The sequence below is a fragment of the Narcine bancroftii genome, chromosome 9, assembly GCF_036971445.1.
Source record: "Narcine bancroftii isolate sNarBan1 chromosome 9, sNarBan1.hap1, whole genome shotgun sequence".
Classification (NCBI taxonomy): domain Eukaryota; kingdom Metazoa; phylum Chordata; class Chondrichthyes; order Torpediniformes; family Narcinidae; genus Narcine; species Narcine bancroftii.
The window spans coordinates 54,841,913-54,859,740 of record NC_091477.1 but is presented as its reverse complement, the minus strand read 5'-3'; the positions used below and the strand labels follow the sequence as shown (position 1 = coordinate 54,859,740).

At 40.5% G+C, this 17,828-nt stretch overlaps 1 protein-coding gene across 7 annotated transcripts in view; it reads left to right on the top strand.

Moving 5' to 3' along the window:
• Positions 1 to 17,828, top strand: part of LOC138743655 (C-terminal-binding protein 1-like) — a 147,830-nt gene that overhangs the window by 117,206 nt on the left and 12,796 nt on the right. For 6 of the 7 annotated variants that reach the window (XM_069899188.1, XM_069899184.1, XM_069899183.1 and 3 more), the window contains one exon: positions 13,845 to 16,060. The exons of the other annotated variant lie outside the window; for it this stretch is intronic. In XM_069899188.1, the coding sequence (XP_069755289.1) occupies positions 13,845 to 14,028 (184 nt within the window). In that variant the 3' untranslated portion in view covers positions 14,029 to 16,060. Of the gene's footprint in view, positions 1 to 13,844; positions 16,061 to 17,828 lie in introns of those variants that run through there. 7 annotated transcript variants of the gene reach the window in all.

Here is a 17,828-nt window from a genome sequence, read left to right as displayed (position 1 = left end):
TGGGGAGAATGGGCCGAGAGAAGAGCATCTATAAAAGATGGCACTAAAGGGAAGGGTACTTCTTCAAAAGATTCCGCGGGTTTTCAGTGTTTCATGTTTACATCACTGTCAGGGCTGGGACATTGTATGTGTTTTTAAAAGATGAAAGATCGCTATTATTTAAACAATCAAAAAGGTTTTATTGTTAAACAATATTTGTTTAAAAATCAGTACGGATATAACATTAAAATTTGTTAGTCTTAATGTTAATGGGATAAACGGAACGGTGAAAAGTAAGAGGGACTTGGCTAAATTGGCTAAAGCAGTGAGAGCAGTAACAAGGGCAAAAGCTGCAAAAACGACACTATCATTTATGAAGGATTTAATTTTAATTTAACCCACAGAGAGACTATTCATTCTACTCGGGTACATGATTCACATACAAGGATTGGTTTGTTTTTAATGTCTGCCCAGTTAAAAAGTAGTGGTAAAAAACTGAATATTTGGCAAGACTTTTGTCAGATCATTTGCAATTATCTTTAACTATTGTGATAATGGGCAAACAGGAAGGTGTGGCTAGCTAGCGTCTCAGTGCCACACTGTTGATGGTAGCTTTTTTAAATATGGGATATGTTTAAAGCTTACCTAAGACGACAAATTATTTCTTGTATTAAAAAAAATCTTGAGAGAATATAGAGTTGGATGGCTTGGAGAAAGATGTAACAAACCTGGTAAAAGAATATGAAAGAACAGGGTTACAAAAAAAATAGACTATTAGAGAATGTTTTAAAACTGAGATAAAACAAATTAAAAACTTCATCCTAATAGACCTATATCCCTTCTGAATGCTGATATTGACGAAGGTGCTAAGTAATAGATTGGAGAAAAGTTAATTACCAGCTAGGTTTTTACCATGCTTCTTTGAAGAAGACAGCCCCCCGCATTTCTTGGATTTGAATGGGATTGTATTCAATAAAAGAGGGGAGAGTGAAGGTTTTTATGTATAAATGGAATGTTAAGTTAATAACAAAAAAGATGGATAACCCTATATTAATACATAGAACGCCATTATGTAAAAATATGTTGCTGCCCGTGAATCTGGGCAACAAAATGTGAATTCCTGGTATGATAAAGGAATAAGATTAATGAGTTACAGGGAAAGGTTGTGCAGACTGGGGCTTTTTTCTCTGGAGCGTAGAAGATTGAGAGGGGACTTGATAGAGGTGTTTAAGATTTTAAAAGGGACAGACAGAGTAAATGTGGATAGGCTTTTTCAATTAAGAAAGGGGGAGATTCAAACTAGAGGACATGGTTTAAGATTGAAGGGGGAAAATTATAAGGGGAACATGAGGGGAAATTTCTTTACGCAGAGGGTGGTGAGGATGTGGAATGAGCTTCCGGCAGACGTGGTCGAGGCGGGATCATTGGTTACATTTAAGGAAAGACTGGATCGTAACATGGATAGGAGGGGACTAGAGGGGTATGGACCGCGTGCTGGTCAGTGGGACTAGGAGGGTGGGGATTTGCTACGGCATGGACTAGTAGGGCCGAACTGGCCCGTTCTGTGCTGTAAGTGGTTATATGGTTATATTGTTATGCAGAGGATCTTTTGTCTTTTGAACAATTAAGAAATAAATATGGAGTAGCTAATGTGCTTTTTTTTTGTTTTCTCCAGCTAAAATTGTTCCTAAGAAAAAGATAGGGGCCAAATTTAATTCCATTTCAATAATTTCAGGTGGGGCCAATGATTTATAACTAAGATGTTCTTTGCACTCAAGAATAAAAGTGCAAAACCAAGTTTACAGAGATCAAGAGAAATGGGATTCACATCTAAGTGTTGCAATAGTAGAAAGATGCTGGTCTGATTGATGATTTGATAGTATGACATTAATTATAAATACAAGAAGCAGATTAGTGCAATATAACTTCCTTCACCAATTATATCTTGCACTACAGAAGCTGCATAGATCAAAATCTGAAATGTCAGATGTGTTTTAGTTGTGGGATAGAAATAGGAACATTTTTACATGGTACGTGATCGTGTGTGAAGATGAGATCTTTTTGGCAAGATATTACCAAAATATTAACAAGGATAACGGGTGACCTGGAGCTTTATCTTTTGGATAACTTTATTGAAATAAGCAACAAATTAACTAAATTCCAAATTTAATTTATTAATAGCCTTAGCAGTGGCTAAGAATGTATTGCAATTGCTTGGAAATCTCACTCCCCTCTACATATAGCATGATGGACTGCTGAGATAAATAATTACATAACAGGGGGGGAAAAAATTACATACAACTTAAAGAACAAAGATGACAGATTTATCAAGATGTGGCACCCATATTTGGATCATATAGGGGCCAAAATAATAATAAATAGGACAATAATAGATGCTGCTACAGTATAAATGCAAGTGATGCCCCCATATAGAATTTTCTATGGTTAATATAAATGAGAGCCCTGATGGTGTGTGGATTTATATTACCGCGGGGGAGGAAGGGTTATTTTGTTTGTTTTTTTGTAAGAAAATGTTTTGTTTTAATTTTATTTATTTATATATATTATATTGGTGAAGGCACTGGGTAATAGATTGGGGAAAAGTTGATACATACAGATCAGGTGGGATTTGTTAAAGGAAGGCCCTCCTCAAATAGGCTGAGCAGACTAACGTAATACATATGGCAAAATTAAAGTTTTTTAAAAAAGATCCAACACTTCCACTTCCTTTTTTTGAATATTTTAATACGAGTGGTGGATATCTAGATTGATAAGTCCCCAGGGCTGGGTGCAATATCCCCCAGGTTGCTGTGAGGAGTGAGAGAAGAGATAACTGGGGCAGTAGCTATGATTTTTTAATCCTCTTTGGCTGCAGGGGAGGTGCTGGAAGATTGGAAAATGGCAAATGTAGTCCCCTTGTTTAAAAAAGGTAATATGGAGAATCCTGGGGATTATTAGACCCGTGAGCTTTGCATCAGTGAAAATGTATGGAGAAGATTCATAAGGGTAGGATCTATGAGCATTTGGAACTGTACAGTGAACTCAAGGATAGTCAGCATGGCTTTGTGAAGGGAAGGTTGTGCCTTACGAATCTAATTGAGATTTTTGAGGAATTAACATAAGAAATATTTGAGGGTAGGGTGTTAGATGTGATCTATATGGATTTGACAAGGTTGTCCACGAGAGACTCATCCAGAAAATCATGAGGCATGGGATCAGTGGAATCTTAGGTGTGTGGATAAAAAATTGGCTTGTAGGAAGAAAGCAGAGAGTAGTAGTGGAAGGAAAGTATCCTTCCTGGAGGTTAGTGAGCAGTGGAGTGCTGCAGGGATCTGTTCTGGGACCCCGGCTCTTTGTGATTTTTATAAATGACCTGGATGAAGAGGCGGATGGATGGGTCAGTAAGATTACGGATGGCATGAAGGTTGGAGGAGTTGTGGATGGAGTTGAAGGTTGTCGAAGGTTACAAGAGGATATAGGATGAAGAGTTAAACAGAAAAGTGGCAGACAAATTTCAATCAGGATAAGTGTGAGGTGATACATTTTGAAAGGACAAATGAGAAGGCTGAGTACAGGTTTAATGGTCAGTTACTTAGGAGTGTGGATGAACAGAGGTGCAGAGGAGATTTACCAGGCTGCTGCTTGGATTGGAAACAATGAGGAAAGGATAGAAGAGCTGGGATTTTTCTCTTTGGAGTGTAGAAGGATGAGAGGAGACTTGATAGAGGTTTACAAGATTCTGAGAGGCATAGAGAGGGTGGACATCCAGCACCTGTTTCCCAGGGCAGCAACACCAAAGGATATATGTACAAAGTGAAGGGAGGGATGTTTAGGGGAGACATCTGGGTTAATTTTTTTAAAACACAGAGATGTGGGTGCCTGGAATGACTTGCCAGGGATAGTAGTAGACTCTTAGACAGGCACATGGATAAAAGAAAAATAGAGGGTTACGGGGTAGGGAGGGTTTAGTACTTATTTATAGGAAGGAATATGTGGATCGGCACAACATTGAGGGCCAAAGGGCCTGTACTCTCCTGTATCACTATAGTATTACAAAGGAACTTCAGTTTCTCCAATCCCTTCCAACATTAAATTATCATGACCAACCTAGTTCTTCTTTTCTTCTTTGGCTTGGCTTCGCAGATGAAGATTTATGGAGGGGGTAAAAGTCCACGTCAGCTGCAGGCTCGTTTGTGGCTGACAAGTCTGATGCGGGACCGGCAGACACGGTTGCAGCGGCTGCAGGGGAAAATTGGTTGGCTGGGGTTGGGTGTTGGGTTTTTCCTCCTTTGCCTTTTGTCAGTGAGGTGGGCTCTGCGGTCTTCTTCAAAGGAGGTTGCTGCCCGCCAAACTGTGAGGCGCCAAGATGCACGGTTTGAGGCGATATCAGCCCACTGGCGGTGGTCAATGTGGCAGGCACCAAGAGATTTCTTTAGGCAGTTCTTGTACCTTTTCTTTGGTGCACCTCTGTCACGGTGGCCAGTGGAGAGCTCGCCATATAACACGATCTTGGGAAGGCGATGGTCCTCCATTCTGGAGACGTGACCCATCCAGCGTAGCTGGATCTTCAGCAGCGTGGACTCGATGCTGTCGACCTCTGCCATCTCGAGTACTTCGACGTTAGGGATGAAAGCGCTCCAATGGATGTTGAGGATGGAGCGGAGACAACGCTGGTGGAAGCGTTCTAGGAGCCGTAGGTGGTGCCGGTAGAGGACCCATGATTCGGAGCCGAACAGGAGTGTGGGTATGACAACGGCTCTGTATACGCTTATCTTTGTGAGGTTTTTCAGTTGGTTGTTTTTCCAGACTCTTTTGTGTAGTCTTCCAAAGGCGCTATTTGCCTTGGCGAGTCTGTTGTCTATCTCATTGTCGATCCTTGCATCTGATGAAATGGTGCAGCCGAGATAGGTAAACTGGTTGACCGTTTTGAGTTTTGTGTGCCCGATGGAGATGTGGGGGGGCTGGTGGTCATGGTGGGGAGCTGGCTGATGGTTCTACTTGCTCATGAAATTTCAATTGATCTTGGTTTTGAACATTTTAAATGGACCCAACCCTGGGTCAGCTGCTTTCTGTGTTTGCTTTGCCCATTTTCACAAATTCTGCACTTTCAAGTACCTACATTGTGACTGGATTTTAGGAGGAGGAAATTAGAGGAATACAAACTACTTCGCATCGAAGGGTTAGCAGTGGATGTAGTGTACCTGGAATTTTAGAACGCCTTTGAAAAGGTCTCACAGGAGATTACTGGGCAAAATTAGAGCACATGGTATTGGGGGTAGAGTATTGACATGGATAGAAAAATGGTTGGCAGACAGGAAGCAAAGAGTAGGAATTAATGGGTACCTTTCAGAACGGCAGACAGTGACTAGTGGGGTACTGCAGGGTTCGGTGCTGGGGCCACAGCTATTTACAACACCCATTAATCATTTAAATAAAGGGATTAAAAGTAACATTAGCAAATTTGCAGATGACACAAAGCTGGGTGGTGGTGTGAAATGGGAGAAGGATGTTATGAGAATGCAGGGTGACTTGGACAGGTTGGGTGAGTGGGTAGAGGGAGATGCAGTTTAATGTGGATAAATGTGGTGTTATCCACTTTGGTGGCAAGAAAAGGAGGGCAGATTATCTGAATGGTGTCACGTTAGGAAAAGAAGTACAGCGAGATCTAGCTGTCCTTGTCCATCAGTCACTGAAAGTAATAAGGAAGCAGGTACAATAGGCAGTGAAGAAAGCTAATGCATATTAGCCTTCATAACAAGGGGAGTTGAGTATAGGAGCAAAGAGGTCCTTCTGCAATTGTACCTGGGGTATTGTGTGCAGTTTTGATCTCCACGTTGGAGGAAGGACGTTCTTGCTATTGAGGGAGTACAGCGTAGGTTCACGAAGTTAATTCCCGGGACTGTCATATGTTGAAAGATTGGAGCGACTGGGCTTGTATGCACTGGAATTTAGAAGTCGTATAAGATTATTAAGGGATTGGGCACACTAGAGGCAGGAAACCCATACCCAATAATGGGCGTCCAGAACCAGAGGCCACAGTTTAAGAATAAGGAGTAGGCTATTTAGAATGGAGTTGAGGAAAAACCTTTTCACCCAGAGAGTTGTGGATCTGTGGAATGCTCTGCCTCGGAAGGCAGTGGAGGCCAATTCTTTGGTTGCTTTCAAGAAAGAGTGAGCTCCTAAAGATAGCAGAGTTGAGATATGGGAAGAAGGCAAGTACGGGGTACTGATTGTGGATGATCAGTCATGATCTCAGTGAATGGTGGTGCTGACTAAAAGGGCTCCTACTGCCCCTATTGCTATCCTGGGCCTCCATGTCCACAAGACATTCTGACTGATTATATCACTCTCTGGATGCACAGGACAGGAAAAGACTACAGAGAGTTGTGAACTCAGCCAGCACCACTAGGGGCATTAGTCTTCATTCCATTGAGGACATCTGCTAGAGACAGGGTCTTTAAAAAAACTAGCCTCTATCCTCAAGGACCCTCACCACCCAAGCCATGTCCTCTTCTCACTGCTACCATCAGGTAGGAGATGCAGGAGCCTGAAGACCCAATGGGACAGAAACAGCTTCTTCCCTTCTGCCATGATTTCTGAATGAACAATGAACGACAGGCACTACTTTTGCACTATTTTATTTTTAATGTAATTTGTCACAATTTTGCACCTGTAAAACTCGCAAAAGAATGAAATCATTATGCATGTTCAAGTCAATAAATTCTGATTCTACAGCCCCCTGTACTAATTGCTTCTCAGTTTGCTTTAGTCTTTGTGTTGCCTTGGGTTGTTTTGTTATTGATCTTAAACGTGTGTCTTGTACTTATTTACCCTTCTGGAAATTTCTCCTTGTTTCATGGATATTGATTGCCGCCCAAATTTCTCTGCCATAACAAGAGGGATCACTATTTCTCTGTTCTTTCTTATTTTTGAATTCTTTTCTGCATCATCCAAAGCAGAGCCATCTTTCTGAAAGAGTGGTGCCCAGAATTAGCAATATGAGATGTGCCTTGATTTCACACGCTGCCACATCTTTTTAACCACCTCAACTGGTTCCAAAGATTTGCGTATACAAAAGCACAAAAGATGGGGATGTTTAGGGGTTCCTCTACTTACAGTTGTCTGACTTAGGATTTTTCAAAGTTACGATGGTACCAAAGCATGACTCGTTATTTACTTCAATGTAATACGTTAAAGTAAGGTCATTACAAGCATCGTTGATTTTTCCAATAAACGTCAATAATTCCTCTAAATTCTTTGCAGCCTCCGTGGTCAGTCACTACTTTTAGTTCAGTCAAAAAACTTGCAGGAACTGTTATAGCACTAACGGGATAGAGCAGGACAGTGGGATTAGTGTTGGGAATGATAAAGGGCTGATACACCGCTGTCAGTTTTACGCAAAGTGTATCTGTATTCTTTTGCAATGTACGATTTTTTTTTTGCTTATGGTGGGTTTGTTGAAAGTAGAGGAATACTTGTATCATGTTCCGTTCTGTTTCCACATGCGAAGCAGAATGTGATAACAGATTTGCCAGGATGTTGCTTGGAATGGAGGGCTTCACTTACAAGCAGAGTTTGGATAGGCTGGGCTTGTTCTTACTGGACACTAGGAAGCTGAAGAGTGACATTATAGATCAGGGGTGTCAAACTCAAATTCACAGAGGGCCAAAATTAAAAACTTGGACTAAGTCATGGGCCAAACTAAATATTTTTTGAAAATTTTCAACAACATCTGCATGTTTTCTCTTCTTTCAACATATGTAATGTTAAACTTTTTCTTATTAAAATTAATGTTTAATAATAGTTTTGGTTAAACTCTTTCCAGAAGAAGCATTAACAAATGAGAAATAAAATATTCAATAAATAATATTTCTCTATACCCTTTAAGCTCCTTTTAAATGTTTTTTTTTCACAAGCCAACAAGTCAAAAAAAATAACAACTTGCTTCAATGACAAACAGGTTTGTCTTTTAAAATGATGAACATATAGTCTGCCTCCCACCTGTCTTGAAAGGTCCTGTTTTAACCATATAACAATTACAGCACAGAAACAAGCCAGTTTAGCCCTTCTAGTCCATGCCAAACACCTTCTCCCACTTAGTCTCATTGACCCAGCCCATAGCCCTCCAATCCTCTCTCATCCATACAACTATCCAACATTTCCCTAAATGTTAAAATCAAACCCACATCTACCACTTCGGTCAGAAGCTTATTTCACACTCCAACCACCCTCTGAGTGAAGAAATACCCCCTCATGTTTCCCCTAAACATTTCCTGTCTTTCGTTTGGCCATTTTTCGTAAGGGGTTTATTACGTGTGAGTTAGGTGACAGGTCGCAGATGCCAATGAAAGTAAACAGAGGAGGTGGGGGCGATTAGCGGGCTGACGGGCTGGCACCAATGCATTTGCAAAGCATTCTGGGATTTGTAGTATTATCTGTACTGGTGCGGCAGACAGCGGGCCAGCTCTAATACGTATTTGATATGATCTTGCGGGCCAAATATAATTATATCACGGGCCGGCCTGAGTTTGACATGTGTGTTATAGATGCTTCTAAGATTTTGAGGAGTATAGATTGTGTAGGTAGTCTTTTCCCCCCAGGGTAGTGGAGAGCCTGAGAATGAGGTGAGAGGCTCCCTACAGAGTTGTGGTTATATAGAATGAACTGCCAGAGGAGGTGCTAAGAGGCAGAAACATTGATAAAGTTTCAGTCATTTGGGCAAGTACATGGACAGGAAAGGCAGTGCAGGATATGGACCTGGTGAAAGCTCAGGTGATTAATAACTGAAGCCCCTGGTTACTAATGTTATGTGCTCCCATTTTTCGGTTCATCTTATTTGTGTGGTCTGTTCTTTGAAGGGAACAGATTTGGCAGGGCCCTGTAGGATTTGGAGTGTCTTTGAAACTGCCTGCAGGTTTTGAAGTGACTGTGAAACTAGCAGCAAGCTTTGAACATCATGTTCCTTTTACTGGATACATTTGCAGAGTCAACATGAGCCCTGGAGAGGCCAGGTGCCCATCTTTTGAAGATGTAGTCCATGCTTTGCTCAGGGCTATTTTAAGAAGACAACACAGGACTAAACAGCTCTATGAAAATACTATGCTGTGTGACCTCATTGTGTAGTTATAGACAAACTGTCAGATTTCCTCCTGTAGTTATTGAGTATGTTGGCAACCTGTCTGATTCCCAGCCATAAAAGAATGAGGAAAAAACACTGATCAAAAAGAATGAAGATCACTTTTGTTCAACTGACTCACGAAGAGGATTCTACTTGCAAAAGAAATACTGTTCTTGGGTGGTGACCAGAGTGAAAGTCACTTGAGTTTGGCTGACCCATGAAAAGGGTTCAGGAAGTTTCGTGCGCATCACTTGCTTTGTGTCCCCCTACGTCAAAGAGGGGAGTTTTGGTTGGCACTTGTCCAAGAAGAATATTCCGTTGGAAGCACCTCAACAAGGATTTAATTAATTAATCAACATTCTTTCACCCCCAGTCTCTTACCCACTTCATGGACTGCTAATTTCATCTAAAGCCTGCGTATTGCATCCTCCTATGTGACTCATCCATCTAAGGCCTAAATGTCCACATTGAGAGTTCACAAAACTGAACTTGGAACTGCCTTTCCAGAATTGGGCCTGAACTGTAATAGCTTAGGGTATTCCACACACACCAGTATATTCCCGCATAGTTGGGGTCAAGTTAGACAAGTGTAAATAAGTTAGATGAGGTGATACATTGTTGTTAATTAATAATATTATTATAAATATAACACTGTCTGGGCTCGTTTCTATTACTACTGTCTGGTACGTTACACAAAGTCTTCCCTTTAACATTACTATTTAGTTTGTATTTCCCCTCATTCTTCATAGAACCATAGATCATTACAGCACAGAAACAGGGCCTTTTAGTCTGTGCTGAACCATTTTCTTTCTGTCCAGTCCCACTGACCTGGTCCCCTTCCATACAGGTATCTGTCCAAATTCTTCTTAAATGTTAAAAATGAGCCTGCATTCACCACTTCAGCTGCCAGCTCATTCCACACACTCTGAAGAAGTTCCCCCTCACATTCCCCTAAACCTTTCCTCTTTTACCTTAACCCATGTCCTCTGGTTTGTATCTCACCTACCCTCAGTGAAAAAAGCCTACCTACATTTACTCTATCCAATCCCTCATAATTTTAAATACTTCCACCAACTTCTTCTATGCTTCATGAAATAAAGTCCTCACCTGTTTAACCTTTCCCTGTAACTCAGTCCGGGCAACATCCTAGTAAATCTTCTCTGCACTCTTTCCATCTTATTGATATCTTTCCTCTTGTTAGTTGTCCAAAACTGCACACAATACTCTAAATTTGGCTTCACCAAATTCTTATTCAATTTTACCATAACATCCCAACTCAACTCCAATACTCAAAAGTTTGATTTATGATGACCAATATGCCAAAAGCTCTCTTTACAACCCTATCCACCTGTCGCCACTTTTAGGGAATTATGTCTGTATTCCCAGATTCCTCTGTTCTACCGCACTCCTCAGTGCCCGACCATTTACCATATATGTCCTATTGTGGTTTGTCCTTCCAAAATGTAACACCTCACACTTGTCTGCATTAAATTCCATCTGCTATTTTTCAGCCCATTTTTCCAGCTGGTCCAGATCCTTCTGCAAGCTTTGAAAACCTTTATCGCTCTCCACTTCCAACCTGTGTGTCATCTGCACCCTTGCTGATCCAATTTACCACATTATCCAGATCATTGAATAGCCAGCATCTGAACCTTCCTAATTAACCTCCCATGTCTTCTTTGGCTTGGCTTCGCGGACGAAGATTTATGGAGGGGGTAAAAAGTCCACGTCAGCTGCAGGCTCGTTTGTGGCTGACCAGTCCGATGCGGGACAGGCAGACACGATTGCAGCGGTTGCAAGGGAAAATTGGTTGGTTGGGGTTGGGTGTTGGGTTTTTCCTCCTTTGCCTTTTGTCAGTGAGGTGGGCTCTGCGGTCTTCTTCAAAGGAGGCTGCTGCCCGCCAAACTGTGAGGCGCCAAGATGCACGGTTTGAGGCGTTATCAGCCCACTGGCGGTGGTCAATGTGGCAGGCACCAAGAGATTTCTTTAGGCAGTCCTTGTACCTTTTCTTTGGTGCACCTCTGTCACGGTGGCCAGTGGAGAGCTCGCCATATAATACGATCTTGGGAAGGCGATGGTCCTCCATTCTGGAGACCTCCCATGTGGGACCTTGTCAAAAGCCTTAAAGTCCATGTAGACAACATCCACAGCTTTTCCTTCCATCGACTTTTCTGATAACCTCCTCAGAAAACTCTTAAGATTGGTTAAACATGACCTAACATGTACAAAGCCATGTTGACCATCCATAATCAGCTTCTGGCTGTCCAAATAATTGTATATCCAATCTCTTGGAACACCTTCCAACAATTTACCACACCTGTGGCTCAGGACATTTTAAGTATTTCTGCCAGACCCCCTGCAATTTCTACACAAGGTTCCCTCAAGGTCCGAGGGAATATCTTGGCCTGAGGATTTATCCATCCTAATTTGCTTTAAGGCTTCATTACCTGTTCATTTTGTGTCTGTTACAATTCTGGCTGTTAAATTTAGTAAATACTATCTGATAGAACTTGGATACATTTCTGCAACCAGATATTAATGTATACCAAAAAAAGAATCGTGGTATCAACAATAATCCTGTGGTCTCCACTGTATGCTTCCCCTCTGTTTGGGTGGGGGGAATATCCATTTACCACTGACTGTGCTCTTTGGCTTTTTAAGAAGTTTGAAACTACATAATCACTGTCTTTCTAATCTCAAGAGTTTGTACCTGCCAGTGCTTTTTGTGTAGCATCTTGAAACTGTAAAATTAAACAGTGCCTCATTTTACAATGTTAGTCGAATGTAATTTACCTCTTGCATGGTCATTTTCATTTTATTAACCTATCAGTTGTCTTCTCTTTAATCAATAAAGAGTGCCTCTAATTATGTCCCGATTGTATCTCAAAGTTCCATTAAACTGCTATCAGGTTGACTAGCCTGAACTAGTCAATTTATTACATGCTCATTTTATTGAAGAGTTGCAATATTTATAATGCCCTTATAACACTGCCTTATCCAGTGAATGAGTGCAAGTGAAGATGGCCAAACCCTCTGCAGTTTTCCCCCTTTCTTAACTGAGCAACCAACAATGCATTTCATCTGGATAGCTGCCTACAGTAAACTCCCACAACCAGCAAGTGTGTCTGTGACCAAAGAGTCTGTTTTAGATATTTGCTAATTGAGCAGGACCCGGAGCACCAAGGAACCTTGAACTGTTGGTTCTTTCACATCAATTCTTTAAAGCAGGTGCGACCTTAGTTCAAAGTTTTCAAATGGTTGGTTCAGCAATTCAGTGCTGAATTAGTGTGGGCTTTGTTTTTATATTATTTATTCCCAAGAGTGGAACTTGAAAGGAAACCCTGCTAAGGAGCAAGAGTGTGACCAAATGAGCCACAGCTGCCACAAATGTACTTATTGATACAGCAGCTGCAACTTGCCCCCATCAATTTCACCCGTCAACAATTTGGATCATGTCCTGAAATTTGGTGTTTTGCTGCAGCCTCAGAGTGGAAACTTTCATATTATAATCATTTTACGACATTAATATAAAAAAAATAAAATAATAACAATAACGGTGCATGAAAAGTCTTTGGTTCATTGATTATTCAGGAATCTGATGCCAGTGAGTCCTCGACTTGGCTCCTGTACCTTTTCCCCGAGGGTAGCAGAGTGAAGAGGGCAGGGTCTGGGTGGGAAAGGAAGAATCGAGACTTTGCCCCTGGAAGTATACCCCTTTGCACACTATAAATGCTACTACTAAATTCAGACCTCTGGCTGAATGCCCATCTCTGCAAAAGTAGGGAGTGTGTGCAGTTAGAAACAACAAGTAGATTGGAGTGATCCTGGAGTGCTCATTTATAGTGCCTTTGAGGATAGAGGCTGCTTTTTTTAAGACACTGCCTCATGTAGGTGACCACGATGGAGTGAAGTTTGGTGCCTGTGATGTCGCAGGCCGAGTAAACAACCCTCTGGAGTTTATTCTGGTCCTGAGGTTTGCCGTCTCCAGACCAGACAGTGATGCAACCAGCCAGAAGGCTCTCCACGGTACAACTGGAAATGTTTTTGTGAGTTTTGGATGTCATCCCGAACTGCCTCAGATACCTCACAAAGTTAAGCCACTGGCGAGCCTTCTTTGTGATTACACTGCCATAGAGGCTCCAGAGCAGATCTTCAGAGATGTTGACACCCAGGAATTTGAAGTTCTTGACCCTCTCCACTAAGAGAGGGTGACTTCCTCGAAGTCGATAAATCCATGGTTTTGCTGATGTTGAGTGCAAGATTGTTGGTGTAATACCACTCAATGAGCTGATCTCTCCCTCCTGTACACTTCCTCATTGCCGTTTGTGATTCTGCCGGCAACTGTGGTGTCATCGGCAAAATTATAGCATTGGAATTGTGCCTGGCCACACAGTCGTAGGTGTATAATGACTAGAGCAGTGGGCTAAGCATGCATCCTTGGGGTGTGCCTGTGTTGATAATGCTTTGTCCTACTCTGCCATTTCCTTAGTTATGTGAATTCATAATTTTAATCCTAACATCCACATTTTGATTTGTAGGCAGATTTAATGCTACTTTGAAATTTAAATGGGCATTTAATGCAGCAGGGGACACTGTACGTTCTGTGAATAAGTTGACGTTGAACTTCCTTTTTATTTGTCTTGCTGCTATTAAGTAGAGAGCTATCCAGACTGAAAGTTGTGGCACTATATCTTTTAAATCATATCATTTACTCCTTTTCCTTGATGGTGGTTGTGTTTTTTTCCAGGTTCCCAAGTGGAGTGGTTGGGGTAACGGCAGCAGGCATCCCCGCAGCAGCAGTTGAAGGAATTGTAGCAGGTGCCATCCCGATGCAGCATGGCATGTCTTCAGTAGCCCACCCTTCGCACACACCTTCCCCAGGCCATACAGCCAAATCAGAACCAGACAGAGATATACCCGCTGACCAATAGCAGCTCGCGAGAGAAGAAAAGAAATGGCATTCCTCACCTTTTTGACCTTTTAACCTTCTGTCAGGAAGCAGCCCGAAAAGTTTGCAGCAAAAAAAAAGAAAAAGATAACTGGGACTACAAAGTGTAGTTAATGCAGTTCAATGAAGCGTGGAGTCTTACTGCATTTCCAATCGACGTCTGTAATTCTGTGACCTTGTATGAAAAGGAAAGAAACCTTGTAGTACCTCAAGTCAGCCATGAATGTACTCTGTCTGTGTACAGTTTTGTAGAAGCCACAGATTTGTTTAGCTGTGAATATACTTTTTAAAAAGAAAAAGTGAAAATATACAGTACTTCCTACTTTTGCATATGGAGATGTTTTGTCAGTGCACAGAATTCTCAGGCGAAAAAAAACTTCATGATTTTCTTGTCTTAGTTTACTTGGCAACTTGCACCAAGTCCCTTCAGAGTCTTTATTATGGTGGCTGTTGAGGTCTGATAACTGGTCTCCAAATTACAGTATTTGGCGGAAAATACATCATACCAGCAAGCAGAAACTTTCTCTCACACACACTGCTTCCCCACTAAATGTATAATGCTTCTGGTGTTCATAGAGAAACTCGGTGAATGAGTTGATAGCTGCCATATTAACTTGTTTATGCAATTTTAAAAGACTACGGGGCAGTCCGATTCTGGCTCGATATTGCTGTTCCAATTGTTATTTGTTTTCTGCTGTCAATTTTATTCCCTCTATCTATTTGGCATTCCCCTGGACCTTCCCTATCCCTTTCCTTTCCAAAAAAAATATGCAATGAGAAATGGTTTTCAGTTATTAAGCAGCACATGGGTTTTTACGTGGCTTGTTGCATGGAGCACTACAGTAGTAAGTGTGGATTGGTAACTCATCTGGAGAGTTGGCTTTACTCAACTTTTTTTTTAAAATTTTTTATACCTGCTTCTATAAGATTTCAATTCGTTGGCACTCCGCAACATCCCAACACAATTTTGCATCAAGTGCGCCTGAAGGGACTTGAAGCAACTATTATCTTTGCACCATAATTTCCTAAAATGTGTTTCAACATTTAAAACAAAAACCCAAGGTGGTTTTTTTCTCTCTCTGTTTTGAATGAGAATTTTTGTCAGTTGTAATGTGAAGTAAAAACCAAATTAGGAATTCAACCAGAATCATTTTGCGATGCTGTTATGGCCTTTGAAACTGTGAGTCCCAGCGCACAGTTGCTAAATAAGTTTTTAATCTTTCTCTCACGTCTTCTTGCTCCCTGATCATTTTTTTTGTTAGAAACAATCATGTTTGTGGCTGTAATCATTGGTATGAGATATTTTAATAAAACCAACAAAAAATAACTCTGGAACCTTTTAGGCAGTGACTGTGTTTATTTTGGGCAATGTGATCTGCCAGTCATTTTCGTTATCCAAGAAGGAGATGCTGATCATGGTAAATAAATGAATTTAAATATTTTTGAAAGCAAATTTGTTGATAATTGGCAAAAGTGAATTTATATTAATTTGATCAATTCCACAGTTGGCGACCTGCTGCCTCACCACTTCAGCAACCTGGGCTCGTCCCGTGTGGTCCCCTGGACTCCCCAACGACTGTCCAATATTGAACAGTTAGGGTCTTCGCGAACCTGTCATTTTAAACTGCTGCCCACTCAAGCTTCTCTTTTCTGTTTCTCAGATCATTTCTTTGGAAATTGCAGCAACAAGGAAAGTATTTTTTTCCCTCAACAAAATAGTTCGAACTTAAGTAGATAATCCAGCACAATTATGTTAAGGTTCAAGGAAAGGAAGAATCGAGACTTTGCCCCTGGAAGTATACCCCTTTGCACACTATAAATGCTGCTACTAAATTCAGACTTCTGGCTGAATGCCCATCTCTGCAAAAGTAGGGAGTGTGTGCAGTTAAAAACAGCAAGTAGATTGGAGTGATCCTGGAGTGCTCATTTATAGTGCCTTGGCTTATCTGCATATTATATTAAAGTTGGAAAATGAGTTGGAATTGCTTACTAAAATATACATCTTTATAAATCAATGTTGTTGTCTCTTGCTCTGCTTCTACAAGTGTTGACGTGCATGTATATGACTGCCAGGAGCCATGAATTCCAAGTTGCTAAACTTTGTAGTGAGTGAAACAAGCCTGCAGACGCTGTGATTGTAGTAACCTTTGTAGTAAGTTGATTGCAGGTTTGACCTGGTCGTGAGAACAGTTAAGAACTGATCATGATCCTGCCATGCAATATTTTCACTGTGCAGAAGCAAGAGACTGATCCTGAGGATTCTTCTAATGTTTTCATCGAATGAAAAAAATCTCCTGACTGATGATCACCAACCCCACCTCGACCCCTAAATCGTTGGAACACCTGAAAGCGCTTATCACTCTTGGAATGCAGAACCAGATTGCAAACTGCCTCGTTAAGTTTCTTAAAGACGATCATTCTGGCATTTGATATTTTTTTTTATTTTTTTTTTAAATTTTTTATTTTTCACACCATAAATCACAATAGCCATGATATACACTTTTTCTTTTCCACACATTTACAGTGACTTTTTCTCCCTCCCCCCTCCCTCCTCCCAAGCCACCCCCCCACCCCCCCCCTCTCATCCATTTTAGGTATACAATCTAGGTTGCATTAATTCAGTTAGACAATGTTGTCATTCAACAGAAATACACCAGAAATTCTACTGAGTCCATTCTTTTCTTTTCTTCTCCTTCCATCAACTTAGGTAATGTTTGGTCCCGGTAGGTTTTCGCTATTGTATTTAATGTAAGGCTCCCATACTTGTTCGAATATTTCAATATTATTTCTTAAACTATATGTTATTTTTTCTAATGGAATACATTTATTCATTTCTATATACCATTGTTGTATTTTCAAATTATCTTCCAATTTCCAGGTTGACATAATACATTTTTTTGCTACGGCTAGGGCTATCTTGACAAATCTTTTTTGTGCATCTTCCAAGTCAATTCCAAATTCTTTATTTTTTATGTTACTTAGGAGAAAGATCTCTGGATTCTTTGGTATATTGTTTTCTGTTATTTTATTTAATATCTGATTGAGATCATCCCAAAATTTTTCTACTCTCTCACATGTCCAGATTGCATGAATTGTTGTTCCCCTTTCTTTTTTACATCGAAAACATCTATCAGATACTGTTGGGTCCCATTTATTTAACTTTTGCGGTGTAATGTTTAGTCTGTGTAACCAATTATATTGTATCATACGCAGCCTCGTATTTATTGTATTTCTCATCGTTCCAGAGCATAACTTCTCCCATGTTTCCTTTTTTATCTTTATATTTAAATCTTGTTCCCATTTTTGTTTAGTTTTACCATTTGTTTCCTCATTCTCCTTTTCTTGCAGTTTAATATACATATTTTTTATAAATCTTTTGATTAACATTGTATCTGTAATCACATATTCAAGGTTACTTCCCTCTGGTAAACTCAAGTTGTTTCCTAATTTATCTTTCAAGTAGGATCTCAGTTGGTAATATGCCAGCGCTGTATCTCCAGTTATATTGTACTTATCTCTCATTTGTTCAAAGGATAAGAATCTACTTCCTGAAAAACAATTTTCTATTCTTTTAATCCCTTTTTTTTTCCCATTTTCTAAAGGCAAGGTTGTCTATTGTAAAAGGGAGTAGCTTATTTTGCGTCAATATTAGTTTTGGTATTTGGTAATTTATTTTATTTCTTTCTACATGAATCTTCTTCCATATATTGAGGAGATGGTGTAATACTGGAGAAGTTCTATGTTGTACCAATTTTTCGTCCCATTTATATAATATGTGTTCAG